This window comes from Phyllobates terribilis, unplaced genomic scaffold (assembly GCF_046119375.1).
Source record: "Phyllobates terribilis strain yellow unplaced genomic scaffold, ASM4611937v1 Scaffold_7__3_contigs__length_470593459, whole genome shotgun sequence".
Taxonomy (NCBI): Eukaryota; Metazoa; Chordata; class Amphibia; order Anura; family Dendrobatidae; genus Phyllobates; species Phyllobates terribilis.
Genome location: NW_027362767.1, coordinates 92,698,304 through 92,724,857, shown reverse-complemented (window position 1 = coordinate 92,724,857; position 26,554 = coordinate 92,698,304). Strand labels below are relative to the sequence as shown.

At 44.4% G+C, this 26,554-nt stretch overlaps 1 protein-coding gene across 2 annotated transcripts in view; it reads right to left on the bottom strand.

The window, feature by feature from the left end:
* Window positions 1-23,495, bottom strand: part of PLEKHD1 (pleckstrin homology and coiled-coil domain containing D1) — a 43,046-nt gene extending 19,551 nt beyond the window's left edge. Inside the window, exons 1-10 of one of the 2 annotated variants that reach the window (XM_073638985.1) lie at window positions 23,374-23,495; window positions 22,751-22,848; window positions 22,507-22,600; window positions 20,907-20,996; window positions 13,883-13,959; window positions 10,180-10,271; window positions 9,798-9,850; window positions 8,133-8,227; window positions 5,868-5,961; window positions 847-1,019 (exon numbers count right to left, since the gene is read on the bottom strand). In XM_073638985.1, coding sequence (XP_073495086.1) covers window positions 847-1,019; window positions 5,868-5,961; window positions 8,133-8,227; window positions 9,798-9,850; window positions 10,180-10,271; window positions 13,883-13,959; window positions 20,907-20,996; window positions 22,507-22,600; window positions 22,751-22,848; window positions 23,374-23,400 — 893 coding nt within the window. In that variant the 5' untranslated portion in view covers window positions 23,401-23,495. Of the gene's footprint in view, window positions 1-846; window positions 1,020-5,867; window positions 5,962-8,132; window positions 8,228-9,797; window positions 9,851-10,179; window positions 10,272-13,882; window positions 13,960-20,906; window positions 20,997-22,506; window positions 22,601-22,750; window positions 23,345-23,373 lie in introns of those variants that run through there. The other variant, XM_073638984.1, reaches the window with a different exon arrangement.
* Between the last annotated feature and the right edge of the window lie 3,059 nt (window positions 23,496-26,554).

Genomic DNA, 26,554 nt, shown 5'->3' with positions numbered 1-26,554 from the left:
CCCTCATGACCTGGTGACCGCTCTCCTCTTTAATTTTTTGCTTACATGTTATAGTGACTTAACAGAAAATAATGTCTGTGTTTTATCTTCCTATGTTAAAGAAGTGCATCGTATCCGTAAAAATCGGATGCTATACGGTTGATTCCTATGGGATCCTACTTTTTTGGCACACCCATAGAATAGGCAAGACTTAAGAAATTACTGCATGCTGCCATTTTTTTTTTTCAGGCGCAGATTCAGTCTGTGAAAAAAAAAACGCTCATCCGATCAGCCCAATTAAATAATATTGGTCCGAGAGCTGCCAGCTTTGTCACGGACAGCATTCGGACCGAAAATATGGTCGTGTGAACTTGGCCTAAGGCTCAGTAAACCAGACGGTGGCCCTTTAATTCTATATGGATTACCTCCCTAGACAAAAAGTGTCAATTGCTAATTGAAAGTATTTAGGAATTTATTTCTAATGACATTTCCTTTCATGTTTTTTTTTAATTCTAGGAGAACCTCTTTAAACAAGGAGCTTTGCTTTAGAAGCATGTAATATTAATGACTTTTAATAATCCACTGTGAATGGAAAAGAACAGTGTTTTAGCTTTGCCAGGGCTCTGCAGAATCTTACTTGAGATAGGAAAGTCTACTTTATCCTAATGTTTCCAGTCTGCAGAAATATCTTACCCATTATGTCTTTTCCTTTGATTGCTAACTACAAACTCAACCATCCATTGATGTCAGTTATTCAGGATAGGTTTGGTATGTCTATTGAACAGTATTCTGCACAGGTTCCAGGCTCTAACTTTTAGGTAGATCACACAAACTCCATGCTTTTATGTTTGTCTCATACCCCCGCACCTGCTTTCAGCCTGAAGCTTCTCCTCCAGCAATTTCTGCATCTTGTTCTCGATCTGCTGCAGGTTGCCATGTACACCTGGCCTAAGATTCTCCATGCGATTGCCTTCTGCATGAGCTGGATGCTGACTGGCTTCCAATATAGCTAGAGCCCTCTGCTTCTCCACAGACAGCTCCTATCAATAAGTAATATATATTACTGCATTAAAAACGACCACAAAGAGTCAACATTTATGTAATAGGTTACATGTATTATTTATTAAAGCAGTCTGAATGCTGGGACCAAATGGTCATTTATTTATGGCATATGTGATCGATAAGTCAACAGGGGTAGGCTCCTATAAGTCACTTGTGTAGGATGCTAACATTTTGTGCGGGGTACCAAAGAGATGAAAGAAGACTTGTGGCAGATTCTCTTCCGTACATATACAATATATGCTACTAAAGAACTTTTCTGGGACCTAAATATTATTAATATATTAATGATAATATTCAGAATATTGGTCTATTAACAGGACAGTCTGGATTTACAAGCTGCAGGTATGAGTGGTTTTTGCCCAATTTTTCCAAAATTGTTTTGGTGGTCTAATCTCCGAGACCCTCCGCACCCCCACAGGAATACATTGCACATACAGTTTCGGCTGTGCCCAGACTGTATTTAAGCCCAATCCTATGCCACTAATAATATGGATTGTAAGGCGTCCCAGGGGTCAAATCCCCACCCATCAAACACTTATGGCAAATCCTAAGAAGGGGTCAAACATTTTTCATTCCAGAATAGTTTACAAAAATACAGTTTTGTTTAAAAGGATGACACAGTCTTAAATTAACCTGGACTTTTTAACCATCTTGGACACAGGATGGGGTGTCTCGGTCCATGAAATAATTTATTAACCAAATTAAGGACCAGGCACATTTTTTTGTATTTTTCATACGTGCGGTTTAATGAGCTAAAAAAAATTCTCATTTTTCATGACACATGAAGCTTCATTTTTATGTCCCAATCATATTATCTTTTTTTTTGTTTTGCTGATATTGGGCGATATTGGTGCAAAAAGTAGGAAAATAAAAAAAGAGGGAAAACGAACATTATTTTTTTATGACCACAAAGGACCAATACAATTCATTTTAAAATGTGTTCTCCGTTCTGTAGAAATTATTTTTATATCGCAATTTGGATTGACAGTGGCATTTTTTTAATTGTTTTTATTATTATTATTTTTTTTTTTTTTTTACCTGTTGATTTTCATGTTTTTATTTTATTTTACACACATTGAGCCTCCCATAAGGTGGTCATAAAAGACCGAATTGGGGGGTTGTATCTAAAAATTAAAATATTTTATTTTCATCTTGTTTCCTACATAACTAAGACTGGTATATTAGCCCCAGTTGCAAGGGTAATGCAGTCTCCTGGCTGGAGAGCAGAGATGTCTCCTATGACCCAGCAGCTCCTGCTCCATCCCTATACACAGCGGCCGAAGCATCATCAGGGCTTCCTATGCTGCAGACACATAGCTTGATTAGTGTAGCATCTGCGTCTATGCCCCCTGCCAGGCAGAGACGCCGTGCCACTTACCGCCGCGGCCCTGCTCCGCCGTCTTCCGGCCTCCCTGCTGCTGCTGGTGCATGCAGCTTCCCTGGCACTGTACTTAGGGCGTGCGTGCGCTCCCTCCCTCTTAAAGGGGCCGCGCGCGCCATCCTAAAATGTCCCCGGCCAATGGCCGGAGGACTTTCTCTATAAAAGGCACCTCCTCCAATATGGAGGTGCCCATGCAAGGTTATTGCTCTGTTATACTTTGCTTCAGCCCTCAGGTCCTCTGCAAGTTAGTCCTGTCCGCCAGTCTGTTCTTCAGTCCAGTCCGCCAGTCTGACTACTATCCAGCCCGACAGTCTGCCTACAGTCCAGTCCGCCAGTCTGTCTATGGGCTCTGCCCGCCCACTTACCTGGAAGCACCTGCCTGTTACCTGCCGTGCCCGCCAGCCTGCTTACCTGGAAGCACCTGCCTGTTACCTGCCGTGCTCGGCAGCCTGCTTACCTGGAAGCACCTGCCTGTTACCTGCCGTGCCTGCCTGCTTACCTGGAAGCACCTGCCAGTTACCTGTTGTGCCCGTCAGCTTGCCTACCCGGAGCACCCGTCTGGCTATCAGCTGAATCAGCCTGCTTGTCTTCCCGGACCACCCGTCAGCCTGCCTGCCGTGCCCATCCGCTGTACCAGTCAGTTCCTGCCTTCTGACCCGTGGGAGTCACCTGCTCTCATACTGTGGCGCCCTGCTGCGCATTGGTGCCACAGATCCCAGAGGGGTGCATGGACAAATTCCTCCACAAGAGGCCCTCATAGCATTCACACACCTCCACCTTCCACCTCAGACCAGCAGAGGGAGCTCGTTAGGGATATAAAAAGGGAAGGTGGAGCTAGGCGGTTAGTCCGTCTGAAGTCTGGAGTCCACAGAGAGTGAAGTCTGTGTGAAGTCTGCTGCAGCCAGAGAGGTTGTCAGGTCAGTTCAGATTCAGTGAGCTCAGATTAGTGAGCTAGGGCGTGCCGACGCCAAAAGAGCGGCAAAGCGCAGTGTGCCTGCTGCAGTGTGAAGCCTAGTGAGGGCCCCGAGCGTGGCCGAAGGTGAGTGGAAAGAGAGCAACATAGGGGGCAGAGGAGCTTAGCCAGCTCACCACAAAACCATTTACCGGACACCGTGTCCGCGCCTACAGGGGGCCTATATCCCCAGCAGGAACAACCGGAACCCCTGGCGAACTATATGTCCCAGGAACACCAAAAAGCTGACTGTTATACCAGGGTCAGGAGTCATGGAGGCCCAAGAGACGAGAGAGTGTGATCTCCAACAGAAGGCCCTACCACCAGGTCAGCAGGTGCAAGACAGAGACCAAGTTAGGCCTAGCTCCAGGCAGGTCAGAAACTTATCGAGGAAAGGCAAGAAACAAGAGGCCCCACACATGCTCACTGGGGAGAGTCCTGATATCCACCCTTCACCCTGAAGTACCCTGGACCGTGCCAGAAACACCACCAGTAAAGGTACTGAAGTGAACTGTCGTGTGTGTGCCTATTCTTCCTCTGACCCGGCTGGGTCCCCTCTGTCCTGCATCCCTTTACTTACGCTGCCCTGAGGCACCGCTCCACCTGTGGGGAGCCGCACCAACTAAGCTGCCTGAACACCGGCCTCAGAGGACTGTCGCAGCGCTGGTGATCCTCACCAGACACCACAGGTGGCATCACGAATTTTCCCTATCCTATATAATATCCCCCTTCCTTTTTAAGAGTCACCCCAGGGTACGGGCCCGGGAGCCGGCCACCGCGGCATCCCCCAAGATCAGGCAACAACAAGGCCCGGGCGCCGAGTCGTCCCCATCCCCTGGGCGCATCAATACAAGGTCGGTCCCAGAGTGGCACCTGGTCCCTCTGCTCGGTCCCTCCCTGGTTTACGGAGTCGACTGAGTCGCCGTGCGACCTTGGTCAGGCCGAGTAGATACTTAGTTACGCCCCTCTGGTCCCTCCTTGCACCGCAGCACAGAGGTTCCACCACCTTCATCAGTAACAATTAGTACAATGTATACAGCGATAGAGAAGGCCCAGATGGTAATAAACCGTATCAGCCTTCTCTATGGGGACTCCAGCTGTCTATGACCGCCGGATCCCCGCTCCCGCAGCATTACAATATTATGTAGCTGTGCTACTATTCAGGGACACCTTAGAACGTCACAGAAGAGTAGGAGTTGGACGTGTAAGTCTATGGGTGGTCCAGAGGTGGTTAAAATAGTATAGTATAACGCATTCTTAGGTATTAATTCTCACTTGTGACCTTACTCCTTAAACTTCTTCAACCCTTTTCCTACTAAGGACGTACAGTATCTCATATATCATCCTTGTAGGGTGCCAAACACAGTAGCCAAGATACGTCCTGAATACTAATGGCCATAAATCAGACTGGATCGCAGCTAAAAAAAACTCTTACTGGCTAGAAAACTCATCGGTTTTGAGAATCTCAAAAAAAAAAAATGCACATACCCTTAAAATCTAAAGTCCCCAAAAAATAAATAGACGTATAAAAAACGATTTCCATATAAAGTAGAACTAAGGTAAATGTCAATTATGTACTATTTTGTGTGGCTAACTTTTTAAGAGCAGACCTATTAAAAGTTTGAAAAGTAAAAATGTTTCCAAATTTTTTTAAATAAATTTAAAACTTATTGATCTAAATTTACCATTAACGTAAAGTACAATGCGTCACAAAATATTTGAAATAGAACCACTAGGACACATAAAGCAATTTCTAAGTTATTGTTATGTAAAGTAAAACATGGCACTTCCGTATTTTCCAGCATAAAACTAGATTTTTGGTTTCTCCAGTTCTGATGATTTTATAAAAATATACAAAATGTAGAGATATGCCTCGGTGGTATGTATGGAGTCTGCACATGCCAAACTTTTATTTTACGGAGGTGTGGGGTATCTTATTTTCTATTTGGGTCACACTTTTAGCAGTTAATATCAGTTTTCATGCATTTTTTTTTTTATAAAAATTTTAACTTTTACGTAAAATTGCATGAGGGTGCCCAGTGACATTTTGACAATGTGTCAGTTGTTTAATTTCAGTGTTGGGACTTAGATTAAATGTTTTATTTAGTCATTTAAATTTTATTTGGACATGTCAAAAGTGTGAAAAGTGTCTACCCGACGTGCAAAAAACCCAACCTGGCAGCTAAAGGGTTTAGTATCGGTATGGAGTTTACATTGCTGTAGTTGGGTTCTATTTATTAGAGCGCAGTCAGACAAAGTGAGATCGGAACACAGTGGACAGACTGGCCGGCGGCTCTGCGGACCCGAGGGTGACAGCTGCATAGAAATACATGAAGCTGTCATGTTTGGTTCGGGAGAGCCGCCGGCCAGTCCGACCAATGTGTTTCGATCCCACTCCGATATATACGGCCACCTGACTGTTCCCTTACTGTGGCTCATAGGAGATATGATATGGACTGACAGCAGATTTTTGTGATCATCGCTGATACCTACCTCCATGGTCTTCTGCAAATTTTGTGCGAGGCTGCACAGTTCTAGTTTCTCCTCTCCTACTCCTTTCAGACAATGTACGGTAACATCCAGCTCCCTAAGATCAGAGTGTTGTTAAAAAAAAAACCACAGGAAATATTGAAAGTATCACATGTACATAAAGAGAACAATAGAAGCAGAGAATGAGAACATAGGAAAAGTGAAGCTATCAGTAGTCGAGTACATCATCTGTATGGTCTCTGTATAACCCACCCCTGCCACTGATTGGTAGCTTTCTACCTATGCAGAGTGTACACAGAAAGCTGCCAATCAGTGTTGTTGACGGAGTTATACTCGGCTCAGCATTCAGAGAACTGCTAGATCCAGAAAAGATAAAACAGTGATTTTATCGAAACTGCAGCAAGCAGCCCAGTAAGTAACACATCGCTGGAATAAGTTTCTCTGCCCCTACATCATGCTGCTATGAGAAGGGTAGCAAAAACCTGGTGAAAGTTTCATTTAAATGTTCCTTATACAGTTTACTTCTATTTCCATAGTTATCATTTTCAATATCCTTGTTTGCTCTTAGAGGATAGAAATATTCTTGCTAATTGAGACTGAAAGCCTTCTTAGACCCAATGCTTATTAGAGGTGCAGGTTTTCGACATTTGTATGAGTTTAGTTAATTCTCACATATGGAGGAAGGGTAATGACTCTTTGAAACTTAAAGAAGGACTCACAATATTTTTTTATTAGCTAAACCTGTGTAAATATGTGTAATGTAGTGTACATGCGGTAATATACTTAGTGATCGCTGCCTTTCCTGTTTCCAGCGCCGCTCTGGTCCTCTTCTCACTCACATGACATCTATTCTGATTTGCCAGATCATGCTGCGCTCTATGTGAGCCGAAAGGAGCTTTTACAATGTAAGTGTCAAAATGAGTATTGGGACTATAGGCGCTAACCAGGTCCCTAGAACTAGGGGCGCCCTAGTCTACACCTGTTCCCCGGATTACTCCTTAAGGTGGAGACGCCGGGTTCACATGCCGTGCTATGTTCCTATATCAACCCTTATCTGTCCCCTTCCCCACCCAGACTAGTGGGAAGCTGAAGTGTATAGGAACACACTAACCAGACAAACATGGGAAGACGGACAGGGGATAAATGAAAATACCAACCATACAAAATTCACACACCAAACAACAGAGTGGGACTCAGGGGAGTTTAAGGAAGGAGAAACCAAATAGGAGAGGATGAGGATGTGTATGCAAACAAAACTCTAAACAACAATCTCCCGAACAAATCTCCAAAAGTCAAGTTCAACCATGAACCACACCTCCAACTCCAGAACCAGGCACTAAGAACTAACATTGGCAATCCCTAAGTGTCAGAGGCGAGCATATACAGCAGAGGGAAGTGGCCAACAATGAACAGCTGAAACAATCCAGGTAGGAAAGCTCCAGGAGTATCAACTGAACAGATTAACCCTTGCACTGCTAGAAAGGAAAAAACCTGCACTGTTTAATGCGATAGTGAAGTACTTCTAACCAGGAGTTTGTGAAACCAGACATCGCGGTCTTCTGGCCCCTCTCTGTCGTGGTATACCCTTGACAGTAAGTCTATGGAGCACCAGATCAAGACACCATAGGATTATATTGTAATAGTGACTTCCGTCTCATGCACAAAGCACATTGGGATCCTCTAAGTCGGCAAACAAGTCACATGAGTGAGTAGAGGACCAGAGCGGTGCTGGAAACGGCAAAGACAGCGATCGATAATATATTACCACAATTACACTACATTATACAAACATTTGCACAGGTTTAGCTAATACAAAAAGTATTGGGAGTGCTTCTGTAAAGAGATTGTCCAGTGGGGCAATAAGGGGGATGCTGTAGGCTAAATAACAGATGTTAGCACAGATGATGTGAATGGAGCAGATGGGCACGTTTAGTGACAGTCTTCATTCTGAGGTCAATAGTCACCAAAGGAGTCTCAGAGAATAGAGCAAAAATAAGTATTTTCTTTTCTTTTAGCAGAATTTACGTAGCCCCAAGAGGGTCGATAATGGCCGTTCATTCAGAAGATTAGACAATCACTTTAAAGTAACTTTTTCTGCAGACATCACCAGTTTCCAATGTAGACAGTATTGGTGTGTGCATGTGATGTAGCAGTGCAAGCAAGAAGATGGTCTTTACTTATCTATAGACGTGTATATGTAGCTAAGGATTCACCAAAAACCTGATTTACTTAGACACCAACAGCGATAAAAGTGATCTGAAACGTAACTGCTTGATCTTCTCTTGCTCCACTCTCAGCTCTTGTACAAGATCCTCAAACCGACTCTTTTCAGTCTCGAGAACTTGATTTAATTTTTCCAGCTCCTTTTGAAACAGGACAAAACAAAAGTGATACATGAATCCATGTAACTAGAATTATAACAGTCAAGCTGAAAAATCACTTTAATGACATATCCGGCACAGTCCCGGTGTTCAATACGGCGCCAAAGTCTGGTCATTCTCCACTGAAGTTATTGGGACTTATGGAAAAGCAGAAACGACTTATACCACAAATGTCCTATGGACTGGCTCGTCGTTTTGATGGAAAAACATACCGCAAAGATGGTGAGAATTTCACATCTCTCAGAGGGTAGGTACGGCACTGTCACGGAAGTGTTTTGTGGAACCACTGTGTCACGGACCGCGGAGAGCCTGCAGGGGTGTGACTAAGCGAGCACCGGACTGTTCGCTAGAGCCTCTTATGGTGAGGTTAGACTTGGCTCCAGATGAACGCCAGGTGCCATTCCAGGACAGACCAACGAACGCGCAGCAGCTGGACCCAGTAGGACAGACTGGTTGGTGCAGCAGGCTGGGTTGTAGCTTAGTGCAGCTGACTGGGTTGTAGCTTAGTGCAGCAGGCTGGGTTTGCACCGGAGCGAGGCAAGCTGGGTTTGCACCGGAGCGCAGCGGGCTGGGTTTGCACCGGAGCGCAGCGGGCTGGGTTTGCACCGGAGCGCAGCGGGCTGGGTTTGCACCGGAGCGCAGCGGGCTGGGTTTGCACCGGAGCGCAGCGGGCTGGGTTTGCACCGGAGCGCAGCGGGCTGGGTTTGCACCGGAGCGCAGCGGGCTGGGTTTGCACCGGAGCGCAGCGGGCTGGGTTTGCACCGGAGCGCAGCGGGCTGGGTTTGCACCGGAGCGCAGCGGGCTGGGTTTGCACCGGAGCGCAGCGGGCTGAGTTTGCACCGGAGCGCAGCGGGCTGGGTTTGCACCGGAGCGCAGCAGGCTGGGTTTGCACCGGAGCGCAGCAGGCTGGGTTTGCACCGGAGCGCAGCAGGCTGGGTTTGCACCGGAGCGCAGCAGGCTGGGTTTGCACCAGAGCGCAGCAGGCTGGGTTTGCACCGGAGCGCAGCAGGCTGGGTTTGCACCGGAGCGCAGCGGGCTGGGTTTGCACCGGAGGGCAGCGGGCTGGGTTTTCACCGGAGGGCAGCGGGCTGGGTTTGCACCGGAGGGCAGCGGGCTGGGTTTGCACCGGAGCGCAGCAGGCTGGGTTTGCACTGAGTGCAGCAAGCTGGGTTTGCAGCGAGGACGGGTACGCAACCTTAACAACTTAGACTGCAGAACAGGAAGGTTGCTCAGGCACCTCTCCAGTGGGGAGGAAGCAATATATATGTAATGTCCCATATCCATTGGCTGGGAACGTAATAACTAGTGCGCGCTGGCCCTTTAAGAGGGCGGAAGCACGCGCATGCCCTAAGGACACGGCTGGAAGCAGGCAGAACACGGAGGCGGAAGTGCCGGCCACAACGCGGGTGAGTGAAGTGACACGCCGGAGACCCTGCTTGTTAGAGCGGGGATCCGGCGTGGAGCTAACAGGCAGTGTGGGATGTACAGAGGAAAACCTACCTAATCTGAAATAAAAGGTAATAAATCCATTATTTCACAATGTTTATATCACCTCTTTCTGTTCGCGCTGTGAACACAGTTCTTCTGTTTCCTCCATCAGTTTGTCTACAAGAAAAAAAAAAGAAATATAAGTGAAATATTGGCACAAGTCACTAATGAGCTCTTCACATCATGTTTAAAACCTACTCAGGAGAGATACATTGGGAAGATGTCTCAGCATAAATACCCAACACAAAGCTGTGACTTATCTCACTTTATAGGGATACAATAGGACAAGTTGCCCATAGGCTCCAATTGCAAAAAAAGAGTATAGATGGACATCTCCTTGCGAGAGGTCTTCTTTAAGAAATTGGAAATTCTATAGTCATAGTAAACACTTTGTAGTAGTATTTTAATTGTGTTTTATAAAACTTTATACTATAATGCACACCAACCAAAATATTCCTGTCTCTCCTTGGCTAGCTGCAGGCCCTGAGCCTCCAAGCTCCCGATCATTGCCTCACCCAGCTGGGCGTTCTGCCAGGTCCTACGAGGTAAAGGAAAAAGTATGACTAGTAGGACTTTGTGTCTTCCCTGCCGCTCATGGTGGCAGTCATCAGACAAATCATACAGCAGGACAGATGTACTAAGCTGGGACATGACCGAGCATTGGACCTTACCAGCTCATGCAACTTATGAACAAACTGTCTAGAGCTACTAATCTGATGATTTATAGATCACAATCATTAAATTAGTACATACAGTGAGGTCCAGAAATATTCGGACAGTGACTGAATCTTCCTAATTTTGGCTCTGCATGCCACTATTTTTTATATAAAATGAAACAACTGAGATGCAGAATATACCAAACTGTTGATTTAGCCACTCCTAACAGTTTTGCTCTCTCTCTGATGGATATCTTCTTTTTTTCAGCCTAATGATGGTCTGTTTCTCTTCCATTGACTGCTTCTTTGACTGCATATTGTGGGTTCACAGCAACAGCTTGCAAATGCAAATGCCACACCTGGAATCAGCTCCATACCTTTTACCTGCTTAATTGATGATGGATCAATAAGGGAATAACCCATGCAGCCCATTAAAGAGCTTTTGAGATAATTGTCCAATTACTTTTAGTCTCTTGAAACAGATTCAGCTACATATTAAAGAGCTGTAATTTCTAAACCCTTACTCCAATTGGTATGTGACTACCCGTACAACTGCACTTTAAATTTTCATGTCAGTTATTTCTGCTTACCGTTAGTGAAGAGTAAAATAATGCTCAAAAAAAATGAGTGTTTTATATCGCAAAGAGACATTGTTAGGATAATTTTTAAACAACCAATGGTGTTCTAATATTGTGACACAGAGAGTTGACATAGTTTGCTGCTCTATTACCACTTCATGGAAACATACAGTAATATTCAGAGTTTAAACTCACCTGTTCTGTTCAAGCAATGGTTTTTGTTGTTCTTATTGGAATATGCACATTGTAGATTAAGACTGAGGGTAACATTACTACAAAGGAGCAAATATGGAACAAGGAGTAAAGAAACAAATTAGAATATGTGTTAAACCTTAGGTTCCTCAAAGTAACCCCTCACCTCCTTTACTCTGATGACAGCTTTTCAACCTCTTAGCATTCTATCAGGCAGCTTCATCAAGTTGATACCTGGAATGGTTTCCATTGAACGGGTATGACTAGTCAAGAGTTCATTTGTGGATTCACCACCTGTCACGCAAGGTGTAGGAAAGACAAAGTGCAACACAAAGGGAAGGGGGACCAGACTCTAGGGAAAGGGGCTGGTGGAGACCTCCTAGGCTGACCTTATATCACCCTGTCTCCCCTAATGTCCCTATATTGGTTCCGCACCAATCGCCGCACAGGAACCTCGCCCTGTCTTTCCCTGGCATTTGGCCCTGGCTAGGGAAGGGAGGGGATGAGCACTAGTCGATCCCCACTGACAACGAAAGACAACAAGGCTGAACAAACAAGGGAAGATAGCTTAGCTTTAGTCGACTTCAGAGAGATGAACACATGTCCTCTTAGCACCAGAGGGGAAGAAGTAATGCACTTGCTCCAAGCCTTCACAAGGGGTCATGTGAGTATCACCGGTACCTCCCTCTTGCAAACAGCAGGTATTTATACACCCAGGCCAGGGTGTTAATTAGCAAGAGGAAGGTAGCCGCTGGGTCCTAGAAAGACAGCTTCTAAGGTGGTGTCTGTAATGCCAAAGGAAGGGATCTCTTGCAACTAACTGCAGGGCGACTGTCTGTCACTTCTGACAGACCAGTGACACCACCCTTCAGAAAGTGTTTGCGACCATCAGGTGTATTTTGCAGAGACAAACACACTGCAATACAGTGCTGAGCCCTATTCCACATCTGTTCTAAGCCAGAATATGGCAAAAAACACTCAAGTATGTAAAGAAACGACAGGCCATAATTCCTTTGAGACATGAATGGTCAGACAATCCAGAAAATGTATAAAACTTTGAAGGTATGATCAAGTGCATACATGAAAACCATCAATCGCTATGATGAAACTGGTTCTCATGAGGAGCATCTGGATAGGAAGTTTAAGAATTACCTCTGCGGCAAAGGATAAGTTCATCAGAGTTACCAACCTCAGAAATCAAGCATTGACAACACCTCAGATAACAACCCTCATAAATTATGTAAAGACATCAAGTAGTAGACACATCTCAACATCATGTATCCAGACGATACTGTGAGAAGCAGGCCTACATGGAAGCCACTACTGAGGACCGCAAGCAAGAAGAAGAAACTTGTTTGGGCCAAGCAACACAACGACTAAACATTAGATCAGTAAAAATTAGTACTATGGTCTGTTGAGACAATATTTGAGAATTTGGGACCAACTGCTATGTCTTTGTGAGAAGCAGAAAAGATGAGAGGATGGTTTCTACAGGTGTGGTGCCCACTGTGAAGAATAGAAGGTGAGGTGTGATTGTGTTGGTGTGCTTTGCTGATGATTTATTCCAAATACAAGACACTCTTACCCAGTATGGCTACCACAGAATTCTGCAATGACATGTCATTCCATCTGGTCTGTCCTTAGTGGGACCATCATTTGTGTTGTAACAGGACAATGACCCAAAACACACCTCCAGGCTATGTAAGTGTTATGCGATCAAGGTGAGGGATGGCGTGTCCTCCGCAATCACCTAACCTCAATTGAGATGACTTGGGATCACTTGTACGCAGAGTGAAGGCAAAGCAGCCAACAAGTGATCAGCTCCTCTGGGAACTCCTTCAAGACTGTTGGAAAGCCAATCTAGGTGACTAGCTAAAGCTGCTTGGGAGAATGCCAAAGGGCTGTGTAAAGCTGTCATCAGGGTAAAAGAGGGGTACTTTGAGGAATCTAAGGTTTGACACATATTCTGGTTTGTTTCTTTACTCCTTGTTTCCATACATGATCTTTCATGGTTTTGTTCCTTAAGTCTGAATCTACAATGTGCACATTCCAATAAGAATAAGGATAACTACTGCATGAACAGAACAGGTGAGTCCAAAAAGTAATTGTATGATTACTTTTTTCCTTCAATGACATTCGGATCCTTTACTGTAGCCGAATATTAGTAGTCCATTCTTCCGTATTAGTAGTCTGACTTTTAGTCTTTCTAATCAATGGCAGGTCGCTTAGAATGCGATGTCAGATTTCCAAGAACAGAAATCTGTGTACAACGCGAAAGAGGTGGTGGAGTCTATTTTTTTCTAGAAATTATATATGTTTCCATTTTCCATTAATCAATATTAAAAAGAAACCAAGATTCGCACAATAATAAGCATCAACACTTTTCCATACTAACATACTAGAATTCTTTTTCCTATGTGCTTGTGTCACTGCAGAAAGAAGTCCTCTATGACCAATAGTAAGAAACCTTTTATAAAAGGTACGGGTTGGCGTGTTATGTGACCACTATAGTCTGGCTTTACTCATTTGACTGTAGTAATAATCAAGACAAAAGATCAAATTAACTGGATCCAAAAATGACCGGATAAAATATTTGGAACAAAGTATCGCTATGTTCACAGCTGTGATTGGATTCTAACCTTCATTATAGGGAATAAACTTGTTTTGTTGCTTTTTTTCCCCTTTTTTTGGCTGGACAACAGCAGAAATATTCTTACACTTACACTTTGCCAGATTCATGCAGCATTTCCAGCCATTGACTTTGCTCAAGCTTAGACTCCGCTGCCAGCAGTATGTTCCCCTGCAGAGAAGAATTAGAGAGCTGCAGAGCTTGGGGGTGGTATACGGCACCAGATATTTTAGCAATGTATATACCCTCACTTCGGCTAAAAGTTTCAAATATGTAACGTGTGTAAAAAAAAAAAAAAAAACTTGTCTGCACAAGGCTGGGATCTAAGGGGTAAGGTTTCTCTTTGTGGAGAGTGACATGCCAGGTCTGGCACGCCAGTATGAGTAGACTTAAACGCCTAATACTCCTCTGGGAAATTAAATATGCAAATTGTCTCTTCAGAGAAGGGCTCAAGCGCGACCTATTGGAAGTAGCAATCCTACAAGTCATTATCAACCCTTTAACGAGCCTTCAAATATGACTTAGGATAAAAGCCAAATCAGAATCTCAATTTGTAGACACGGTGTTTCTGGTTTTTGCCCCTCATCAGTACAAAGTATGAGATCTGATTTGACTAGGTTAGAGGCTAGTAAGATAAATCCCATTCATTTTTGTGTAGTGTCACCCTGTGCAGGACTTTCCCCTTCAATGGCTACACCATACTAGTAAATAAGGAAGAAATGACACTGTCCTACAAAAGTATGGGGAAGGACAGGAGGGAAAGTTTGTAAACCTGAACATCTAGATTTCATTGCGCTTAATACACAATATAGACAAACGTATTGGGACACATCTCTAAATCAATGAATTCATGTTTTTCATTCAGTCCTATTGCCCTGGTGTATAAAATCCAGCCCCTCGCCCTGCCATCTGCCCTTAGTGTTATTTGTGGTAGTATGTTACTTCTAAAGATCTCACTGATACCTGCGCGGTCCTGTAATGGGAGCCACTGGTGTAACGATTCAGTTCGTGAAATTTCTTTCCTCCTAAATATTCCACAATCTGAGTGATATTATTGAAAAGTAGAAGGAACCACAACAACTCAACCACGAAGTGGAGACCACGTAACATTAAAGAGTGGGGTCACTGAGTGCTGAGGAGCTGAAAGTAGAAACCTCGATAATGCTCTGCTGACCCTATAACAGAAGAGTCCAAAAATTATCTGTGCACAAAAACTGTGCACCGAGAACTTTACGGCTGAGCAACTGGTGGAAGCCTTACATCACCAAGCAGAATGCAAAGGCTCAGATGAATTAGTGTAAAGCCGCCACTACTGGACTCTGGAGCAGTGGGAAAGTGTCCTGTGGAGTAATGGGTAACACTTCTCTATCTGGCATCTAATGGTCAAGTTGGGCTTGGCGAATGCCAGGAGAACATTGTGCCAGCTGTAAAGTTTTGGTGGAGAAAGTTTTCTGGAATATTTTTTCAGGCCCATTACTTCCAGTGAGGTGAAATCTTAATGTTTAAGCATATACTAAGACATTTTGGAGAATTGTAGTTTCTAACTAGGTGGGAACAATTTTGGGAAAGCCCTTGTATGTTCTATCATAACTATGTCCCAGTGCACAAAGCAAGGTCCACAAAAACATGGTTGGTTGAAGTTTGGTATGGGTGAAATTAACTGGCACACAGAGTTCTGACCCCAACACCAACGAACAACTTTGGAATGAACTAGAACGGAGATTGTGAGCCTGAGCCTCATCCGACATCAGTGTCTGACCTCACAAATGCTTCAAAATCTTGTAGAAAACCTTCCCAGAAAAGTGGAAAATGTTATAGCTGCAAATGGAGCAAGTTAATATTAATGGTTATTAATGTACAACCCCAATTCCAAAGAAGTTGGGATGGTGAGTAAAATGTATGGAAATTTCTTATAGCCATATTTTTTTCGCAACAGAACATAGGACACAGATCAGAAGGTGAACATTGGACATTTTCCATTTCATTTTAAAAAATGAACTCATTTAGAAACGGATGGCAGCAACACATCTCAAAAAAGTTGGGACAAGGTTAATAAAACGCTGGAAAGGTAAGTAGTACAAATAAAAAACAGCTACAGGTCAATTGTAAACTAAGTCACATGACGGGTGTATAAAAAGAGTTTGTTAGATAGGCAGAGTCTCTCAGAAGCAAAGATGGTCAGAGGTTCACCAATCTGTGAACAACTGCGTCTAAAATGGTAGAACAATTTCAGAAAAATTACAAAGACTTTGAATATCCCACCATGTACAGTACGATTCAGATTCTGGAGAAATCCATGTGAACAAGGGACAAGGTTGATGGACAATATTGGATGCTCGTGATCTACTGGTCCTCAGGTGGCGCTGCAGTAAAAACAGTCATGATTTGGTTGTGCAAATCGCTGCATGGGCTCAGGAATACTTCTAGAATTCATGGTCTGTGAATACAGTTCACCATGCCATCCATAAATGCAAGTTAATGTTCTATGATGCAAAGAGAAGGCCATAAATCAACACAATCCAGAAATGCTGCCATCTTCTCTGGGCCAAAGCTCATTTACAATGGACTGAAGCAAAATGGGAAACAGTTCTGTGGTCAGATGAATCAAAATGTGAAATTCTCTATGGAACCCACAGATGCTGTGTCCTGTGGACTCAGAAGGACCAGCCAGCTTGTTATCAGCACACAGTTCCTGTATTTCTGATGGTATGATGAGGTTACATTAGTGCCTATGACACGGGCAGCTTACACATGAAAGGCACTATTGATTCTGAGCATTAGATAGAGGTTTTCGGACAATATATGCTCCATCCAGACAATGTCTCGTTCTTTGAAGGCTTGTATATTTCAGTAGAATAATGCTAAACCACATCCATCACAACAGCATGGCTTCTCAGAAGAAGAGTTTGTTGCATGAACCATTCGCCTGCAATCCAGACCTTTCACCAGCAAAGACCCCGGACTGTGGAACAGCGAGACCCCTACATCAGTCAAGAATCGGACAACATTCCTCTTCCTCTCCCAATGCTCCACCAATTGGTCTCCTCACATCCCAGATGTTACAGACTCCATGCTCCACAATGGTAGACATGGTACATGGTAGACACGGCCCGGGTCCAACTTGTTTGAGATGTGCTGTTGTCATCAATTTCTATAGGAGATAATTTATTCAAATGAAATGGAAAAAATGTCCAATTTTGACCTTCTGATCTGTTCTATGCTCTGTTGTGAATAATAAATGGCTATAAGAGATTTCCAAATCTTTGCATTCTTCTTTTCTTTACATTGTACACAGTGTCCCATCTTTTTTTGGAATTGAGGTTGTAAAATGGGATATCATAAAAGCTCCTGTAGATGTAATGTGAAGGTGTCCCAATACCTTCGACTGTATAATGCATGTGGCCCCTCTCGCACATATGACCCCGGTACTTACACGTTCTCTTTACTTGCGGTATGAAATATTTTGAGAAGAAGCACAAGAGTTGCGTCCTATTGGAAATACTTAGCAGCAATATAAGCGGAAGATTTCGACTAGCTACTGTGAAATAACGATGACACGTGCCCATAAGGTGAACCTATTAATGAGCTGCCAAATAAACCAACCTATATTGAAAAGCCCATGTTTCTAGGACAAAAATGGACATATAATTTTAAAGGGAATCTGTCAGCAAGTTTTTGCTATGTAATGTGAGAAGACCATGAGGTAGGGGCTGAGACACTGATTCCAGAAATGTGTCACTTATTAGGCTGTGTGCTGTTGTTTCAATACTATCAGTGTTTTATCAGCAGGAGATTATCACTACAGGACTAGGTGTCTCATGCTGCCTAGTCCAACCACTCCCCCCCCCCCCACACTGAGTAGCAGCTTACTCGGTAAAGTAAGTAATACATCACTGGAATCTTTCCCTATATTATGCTGCTCTCAGATGAGGTGGCAAAAACCTGGTGACATATTCCCTTTAATGCTCATATACGTTGTCAGGAACCTTTATAGCAAGTTCTGAGCATTTAAATCTGTATTGAAACCTACAACTGCTTCTCACTAAATTAGAATATCATCGAAAAGTTAATTTATTTCAGTTCTTCAATACAAAAAGTGAAACTCATATATTATATAGAGTCATTACAGAGTGATCTATTTCAAGTGTTTATTTCTGTTAATGTTGATGATTATGGCTTACAGCCAATGACAACACAAAAGTCATTATCTCAGTAAATTAGAATAATTAACAAAAAACACCTATGAAGGCTTCCTAAGTGTTTAAAAAGGTCCCTTAGTCTTTTTCAGTAGGCGCCACATCATGAGGAAGACTGCTGACTTGACAGATGTCCAGAAGGCAGTCATTGACATGTCCAGAAGGCAGTCATTGACACACTCCACAAGGAGGGTAAGCCACAAAACGTCACTGCTAAAGAAGCTGGCTGTTCACAGAGTGCTGTATCCAAGCATATTAATGAAAAGTTAAGTGGAATGAAAAAGTGTGGTAGGAAAGGGTGCACAAGCAACCGGGAAAACCGCAGCCTTGAAAGGATTGTTAAGAAAAGGCCATTCACAAATTTGGGGGAGATTCACAAGGAGTGGACTGCTGCTGGAGTCATTGCTTCAAAAGCCACCACACACAGACGTATCCAGGACATGGGCTACAAGTGTCACATTCCTTGTGTCAAGCCACTCATGACCAATAGACAATGCCAGGAGGGTCTTATCTGGGCCAAGGAGAAAAAGACCTGGACTGTTGCTCAGTGGTCCAAGGTGTTGTTTTCAGATGAAAGTAAATTTTGCATTTCATTTGGAAATCAAGGTCCCAGAGTCTGGAGGAAGAGTGGAGAGGCCACAATCCAAGCTGCTTGAGGTCTAGTGTGAAGTTTCCACAATCAGTGATGGTTTGGGGAGTCATGTCAGCTGCTGGTGTAGGTCCAATGTGTTTTATCAAGACCAAAGTCAGCGCAGCCGTCTACCAGGACATTTTAGAGCACTTCATGCTTCTGACGCGCCCCCTGGGCCATATTCTTTAGGGGGAATATCCGGAGCCGGATCAGATGGGGGTTGTAGTCTTCCGAGTGGCTGTGACCCGGTCCGTGCCCAGGGTGTCAAACTCAGTTGTATGTGGCAGTCCTACAGATGTTATCAAGTTCTTAATGTCGACTACGCCACCCGTTGTGTTGCGGTCACTGTGGCCGCCGCTGCAGCAGGGTCCGCTGAGGCTGGTGGTGTTGGTGCAGCTTGATAGGATAACCCCCAACGGGAGGGGTCTAGCCTCAGGGGGATCAGGTGCAGAGGATGGGAGTTGTGGTGATGCAGTGTAGACGGCAATCAGAGACAGAGTCGGGTTATGCAGTTTAGGATGTTTACTCACTGCTGATGTTCTGGTCACTCCAGCTTCGAGTGACCTCCCGAGCCGTGCTGCGTCCACCAGGTTCTGGATCCAGCCAACCCCCAAATAAGTCCGGAGCGTGACCCTGAGCTCTCCTTCCGTCCGTTCTCTGGCCGTCCCCACTATTGATCCACCCAGGTCCAGCTCCCTCGGGCCTTCTGTTGGGAGACCCTTGGCCTCGGGTTCCCTGACCCTCCACGTGGTATGCCTTCGTGGTGGATGTGGTGGGTGACCGTGGCAAACGCTGCCCACGGTCTCCGGTCTCTGGCTGGGGTGTGTTTTTGCCCCCACCAGCTTGGGTTCCGGTACCCTGTGCCGACTCTTCACCCGGGGATTTAATTTGGGTTCTTGGAGTCCTTTTCTTCTGTTTCCCCCTCTGGGTCTCTCTCTCTCCTCTCTCACTCTGGGTCTCTCTTCTCCTCCGCTCGCTGACTTTCTCTCTGCAACTGACCCTGTTCTTAGTTGGTGCCCACCTTATATACACCCTCTATGTGTGAGCTCAGGTGACCAGCACCCAATGAGCTCCTATCTTTACCCAGGCTGCTCCCCCTATCTGCCCCTACACTACTTGGGATGTACCACCCCCCTCCCACTCCAGCCAGGAACAGACTCGGTCGTACCTGCACATTTCTAAGTGGGAGTACCGTCGGTCTGCTCCTCGGAAATGGGATGTGTGTAGTGCATGCAGCCTACCGAGCTCAGTTCCACACTCCTTCCTTACCCGGGAGTGGAATATCACACCTCTGGGTTGAGGTGCAATACCCCTGTAGCAGCCGAATCCTCAGGGTGCTACACTTCCCTCTGCCGACAAGCTTTTTTGGAGATGGAAATTTCATTCTCCAGCAGGACTTGGCCCCTGTCCACACTGCCAAAAGTACCAATACCTGGTTTACACACAACAGTATCACTGTGCTTGATTGGCAGCAAACTCGCCTGACCTTAACCCCATAGAGAATCTATGGGGTATTGTCAAGAGGAAGATGAGAGACACCAGATCCGACAATGCAGACGAGCTGAAGGCTGCTATCAAAGCATCCTGGGCTTCCATAACACCTCAGCAGTGCCACAGGCTGATCGCCTCCATGCCACGCCGCATTGATGCAGTAATTGATGCAAAAGGAGCCCGACCAAGTATTGAGCATTTACTGAACATACATTTCAGTAGGCTAACATTTCGGATTTTAAAATCATTTTTCAAGCTCTTGTTATAAAGTATTCTAATTTACTGAGATAATGACTTTTGTGTTGTCATTGGCTGTAAGCTATAATCATCAGCATTAACAGAAATAAACACTTGAAATAGATCACTCTGTATGTAATGACTCTATATAATATAGGAGGTTCACTTTTTGTATTGAAGAACTGAAATAAATTAACTTTTTGATGATATTCTAATTTAGTGAGAAGCACTTGTACATCAAGGTCAGTACGACCATGGAAGGATAAAAGCAACTCGACACACAGGATACATCTGCTGAAATTCTCCTTATTTATAGCAGGCTATGATAAAAGCACTAGCTGTCAAAAGCATTAAAGCAGATCTATTCTGCTTGAAGATTATTTTTAACCCTATGTTTGCTTATTGCCATAAAGGACAGCAGTCTATGGATTACATAAATGCCGATAACTTAGATTTCTGTCCGGTGAGTGAACTTGTATAAAAGAAAGTGAGAGCACTACAAGTGACATAGGTGACATCCCTGATCTCACTGTAACTGGTACGTCGCCATATGGTGTACATACATGGAAATCTTCATGTGAGATCTTAATGACGTACGGCATCCCGGATTCCTCTTTAGCATCCACCCTGCAGCCACTTAGTGGTATCACTCCCTAAAAAAAGACCAAAAATAATAATAGCCACATGTAAAAATGGTCGCTGTATTTTCAGATAATTTGATTCCATTAAATATATAATCTAAACATTAAAGTATTTTCTAAACTCCAAGAAGTCATTCCGAGGTGCCAGCCTCTAGGTGTCTCTGGTCTCTCTAACCTACTGTGCCCTGCCTGTTGTAAAGTGTAATCCATCTCTAGCAGCAGAGATGGATTACAAAAAGAAGTCAAACTGCATACAGGCTCTCCGTTTAGGGCAGGAAAGACATGGGGCAATCACAGGAGTAATATATGCTGGGAAGTGAAGGAAAAAGGAAGTACCAGCACATATAGCGCTGTCAGAATGCCAATGATGAGGAAACGTCCACTGAAAAGAGTGCATGGAAAATTAAAGAATTGGGACAGTTCCTTAGACTGGTATGTGCACCAAAATAAGTTTTAACTTGTTCTTAATGATGAGGGCAGCAATGCAACTATGCTTCCTGCCTATTTTGTGTAAAAGTACACTTTAAAAGCTGTCAGAAAAAAAGCCTCCGTCCACCCACACTGACAGCTCTTGTACAACCTTACTGTATACAGGAATAGCTGTCAATCATTCTATGTTGTCAGAGAACACGGCTTTTTCTATGACTGCTGGAAATACTTAAAAAGGTTTTTACATAAAAAGAATGAATCAAAATTTGGAAATAATATCTAGCCAAGCTCAGCATCCCTCTTTATCTTCTTTAGGCTGGATTCACATGAGTGTGTGCAAACTTGTCTGTTTTTCGGCCAGAAAAACCTGATGTTTTTGCATTCGTATATCAGTGTCTAATATCTGTATTGCATCCATATGTCCATTTTTTACGTCCATATGTACATGCATACGCCAGAGTTTTTACATAGACAATTGAATAAATGATTAAGAAATACAGTTTCCTATCTTAAAAGTTTTAATGGTTCTGCGAAAAACCGCATGGCGCAACCCATATGTGATCCATTTTTTTGTGGATCCATTGACTTTATAATGGGCTGATCCGGAATATGGAACATAGTTGTGCATGCTGTGATGTTTTACAGATCATTCATCCGAGTGTAAAATTGTTCATGTGAATTACGGCATTGACTTGCATTGGTCCTTGCGCTTTCCATATACCTGTTTCCATATGGATAGCACAGACATTTAATATGAACCAGCCCTTAAGAAAAGTAAGCAGAACCTCCCAGATTACACCATCCATCCTTATATCTTATGCCATTCACCCAGATATCGACATCACAGTTGTATAATAAAAAATAAGACAATAATTATTATAAAGCTTGAGAAATCAAGCTGATGCGCCCTAGATAGTGAGATTATGTCTCTGCATTTAGCTGCATAGATCTTTAAGAGCTGTAGTTCTTCTACAGTCTCTGCCCTTAGTATATCAATGTGTGCAAACGACATGATGAATTCCCATTAATGAGATGATATAATCAAACTATTGAGAGTTCAAGCTGTGGTTATTTAGTAGATGCCAATACTGACCTTGGGGTGTATGTTAAAATATTTGTTGCTTTCGAAGTTTCGTCTTTCGTTCTCCGCATAATAAAGCAGAAAGCTGTCCTTTATTATAAAAAACCTGTAACAGGTAGAAAATGTGCATCTAACGTTACTGATCCATTGCCAAAACTATTACACATGGAACGGCATATCAGTTTTAGGTAAATGACTACAAGCTTCCATCATGCTTCTATAAAATGCTAAGTGCTATATCTCATAACTTCCTTACCTCTTGGACCATTTGGCCGATTGTCTCCCGAAAGGTCTCTTCCACAGCACTCCCTGCAGTTGCACCTTGGTCCTAATATCCAGATTATCCGTGTCCGTCTGCTCCATTGATGGAGATGGAGAAACGGAGCTAGATTTAGAGGTGAACATCTTCCAGGCGTGGTCCTAACTAAGGCTGCCAGAGGACAGTCGGATGTTGTTGGCCTGCCAGTAAGGGGGGTGGGGGAGAGGATACAGACAAAAAGGGAGGGAGGGCAAAGTAACGGGAGGATTGACGGAATAAAAGGATGGATGAAATGGAATTAAAACCGAATGCCAGGAGCGAGTGCTCTGCGGGTGTGATTATGTAATAAAACAATAATTAGACTGGTGAACTGGTGAGAGGCGGACGGGATATCAGAGAGTGATGGGAAGGTTCCACTTTCAATCAATAGCAGCTCTGCTGAGTCAATACATCCCACAGTAAATGAAAGTTCATGGCCATCGCTGATCATTTGTCTAATGACACAAAAAGCCAGGAGCAAGCAATCAGCTAGAAGGGGAGAGTGCATCTGTCACCACATTCCTGCCGTATAATGCCCTCCGGCCACCATATCCAAGCTACTTGTGCATTGCCGTGCTGACCTTTATAGGTTTATCCGGGCTCATCATTTACTCCTGATTGGCAGGAAGGTCCATTCGCAGCTCGCAGAACCTGTAAAGCAGCAATCTTCAGTTTATTCTCTCGGGCAAAGTTTGTCTCAGCGAGGGGTAAAGTTTGGATTATGCAGGAAGGTAATTTCTGTAATCTGACCTTGCACTTGGCACTTGCTGAATGTTTAAGTCTTGCGTAATATTAGGAAGATTGCAAAAAGGAGTGTAAAGCTTTGTAAATAAGAGCGAAAGTCTGCATCAACATCACAAGAGTCATGCAAAAGTGTTACCCTCATAGGCGCTGTAACCCAGTTTATGTGTCCATGCAAACAATGGATTGGGAGATGTAGCCGTGACACAAAGAGACGCTAAAAAAGCATTGTTGTGGCACCACCCTATGCTGCCAGGGGGGCTGATCACAACAGATGTCACCATGTAGCTGGCACTACTATATCCAACCCATCATAATCAGTCTGATGGTTCTCTCCAAATAGGAGAGAATTTTCTTAGAAGGAATCAGTCATCAGATTATTGCTACCCAATCTGACAGCAGCATGACATAGAGGCAGAGACCCTGATTCCAGCGATACTTAACTTACTGAGCTGCCTGCAGCAGTTTTGATAAAATCACAGTTTTATCTGCAGCAGATCTAGCAGTTCACTAAATGCTGAGCTCTGTATAACCCCGCCCACACCCGATTGGCTGCTTTCTGTGTACACTGTGCATAGGCAGAAATCTACTAATCAGTGGTGGGGGCAGGGTTGGAGTACACAGCAGAAAGTTTACTAGTCCTCCAGTGATAATCTCCTGCTGATAAAACTGTGATTTTGTCAAAACCACAACAAGCAGCTCAGTAAGTGACTCATCTCTGGAATCAGGATCTTTTGTCTACATTATTCTGCCCTCAGATTAGGTGGTAACAACGTGGTGACAGATTCCCTTTAAGTCTGAATCTTTGGCAGCGTGTCATTAATATTTAAAGACTCATTGTCATTGCCCCTCAGGGACATCTAGAAAGGCCACATGTGCCCTTTACGCTGCAGGCTGTGTCTACTAGAGCTAAACATCAAATCCATTATGGAGTTAGAGGCCAGACTCCAAATGCCGTCTCATTGTTTCCGACAACCAGCGTCTTACACACTTGCCATTCCCAAACGGATTTCACGAGTCCTCTTCCAATGGGCATATATAGCAGGGGCTATACAATAAATTCCTAATTTATTTTGTAATACCAATCTTGAACGGCCGAGTGCTCATCTTGATAACTTATAATAATTGAGTCACGTTTGTTTATTTTGGTATGAAGAGGGGAATGCTAATGTTACATATCTGTCCTGGACCCGTGCTTTGCTTTCCTCACTACAGTCCACTAGACTTTCTTATGTTCCATGTCAGGCTTTACAAGTGGACCTGTGTGCTCCCATGTGCTGTATTTCTAGGCCTATATAAGGCCCCTCAAGACACAAACCTGGGACTTGGTATTAAGACTTGCTAGCAACTCTCTTAGTTGTCTGTGCACTTCATCTGTTAGTGGTATCTAGGACTTCACCTGTTGCCTGTGGCTTCCAGTAACTCTGCTACCTGTCAGTGATCTCCAGGACTTCACCTGTTGCCTGTGGCTTCCAGTAACTCTGCTACCTGTCAGTGGTCTCCAGGACTTCACCTGTTGCCTGTGGCTTCCAGTAACTCTGCTACCTGTCAGTGGTCTCCAGGACTTCACCTGTTGCCTGTGGCTTCCAGTAACTCTGCTACCTGTCAGTGGTCTCCAGGACTTCACCTGTTGCCTGTGGCTTCCAGTAACTCTGCTACCTGTCAGTGGTCTCCAGGACTTCACCTGTTGCCTGTGGCTTCCAGTAACTCTGCTACCTGTCAGTGGTCTCCAGGACTTCACCTGTTGCCTGTGGCTTCCAGTAACTCTGCTACCTGTCAGTGGTCTCCAGGACTTCACCTGTTGACTGTGGCTTCCAGTAACTCTGCTACCTGTAAGTGATCTCCAGAACTTCACCTGTTTGTGGCTTCCAGTAACTCTGCTACCTGTCAGTGGTCTCCAGGACTTCACCTGTTTGTCTGTGGCTTCCAGTAACTCTGCTACCTGACAGTGGTCTCTAGGACTTCACCTGTTGCCTGTGGCTTCCAGTAACTCTGCTACCTGTCAGTGGTCTCCAGGACTTCACCTGTTTGTGGCTTCCAGTAACTCTGCTACCTGTAAGTGATCTCCAGAACTTCACCTGTTTGTGGCTTCCAGTAACTCTGCTACCTGTCAGTGGTCTCCAGGACTTCACCTGTTGCCTGTGGCTTCCAGTAACTCTGCTACCTGTCAGTGGTCTCCAGGACTTCACCTGTTTGTGGCTTCCAGTAACTCTGCTACCTGTAAGTGATCTCCAGAACTTCACCTGTTTGTGGCTTCCAGTAACTCTGCTACCTGTCAGTGGTCTCCAGGACTTCACCTGTTTGTCTGTGGCTTCCAGTAACTCTGCTACCTGACAGTGGTCTCTAGGACTTCACCTGTTGCCTGTGGCTTCCAGTAACTCTGCTACCTGTCAGTGGTCTCCAGGACTTCACCTGTTGACTGTGGCTTCCAGTAACTCTGCTACCTGTAAGTGATCTCCAGAACTTCACCTGTTTGTGGCTTCCAGTAACTCTGCTACCTGTCAGTGGTCTCCAGGACTTCACCTGTTGCCTGTGGCTTCCAGTAACTCTGCTACCTGACAGTGGTCTCTAGGACTTCACCTGTTGCCTGTGGCTTCCAGTAACTCTGCTACCTGTCAGTGGTCTCCAGGAATTCACCTGTTTGTGGCTTCCAGTAACTCTGCTACCTGTCAGTGGTCTCCAGGACTTCCTGTTTGTCTGTGGCTTCCAGTAACTCTGCTACCTGTCATTGGTCCATAGGACTTTACCTGTTTGTCTGCAGCTTCAAGTAGCCCCGCTACCTGTCAGTGGTCTCCAGGACTTCACCTGTTGACTGTGGCTTCCAGTAACTCTGCTACCTGTCAGTGGTCTCCAGGACTTCACCTGTTGCCTGTGGCTTCCAGTAACTCTGCTACCTGTCAGTGGTCTCCAGGACTTCACCTGTTGACTGTGGCTTCCAGTAACTCTGCTACCTGTAAGTGATCTCCAGGAATTCACCTGTTTGTGGCTTCCAGTAACTCTGCTACCTGTCATTGGTCCATA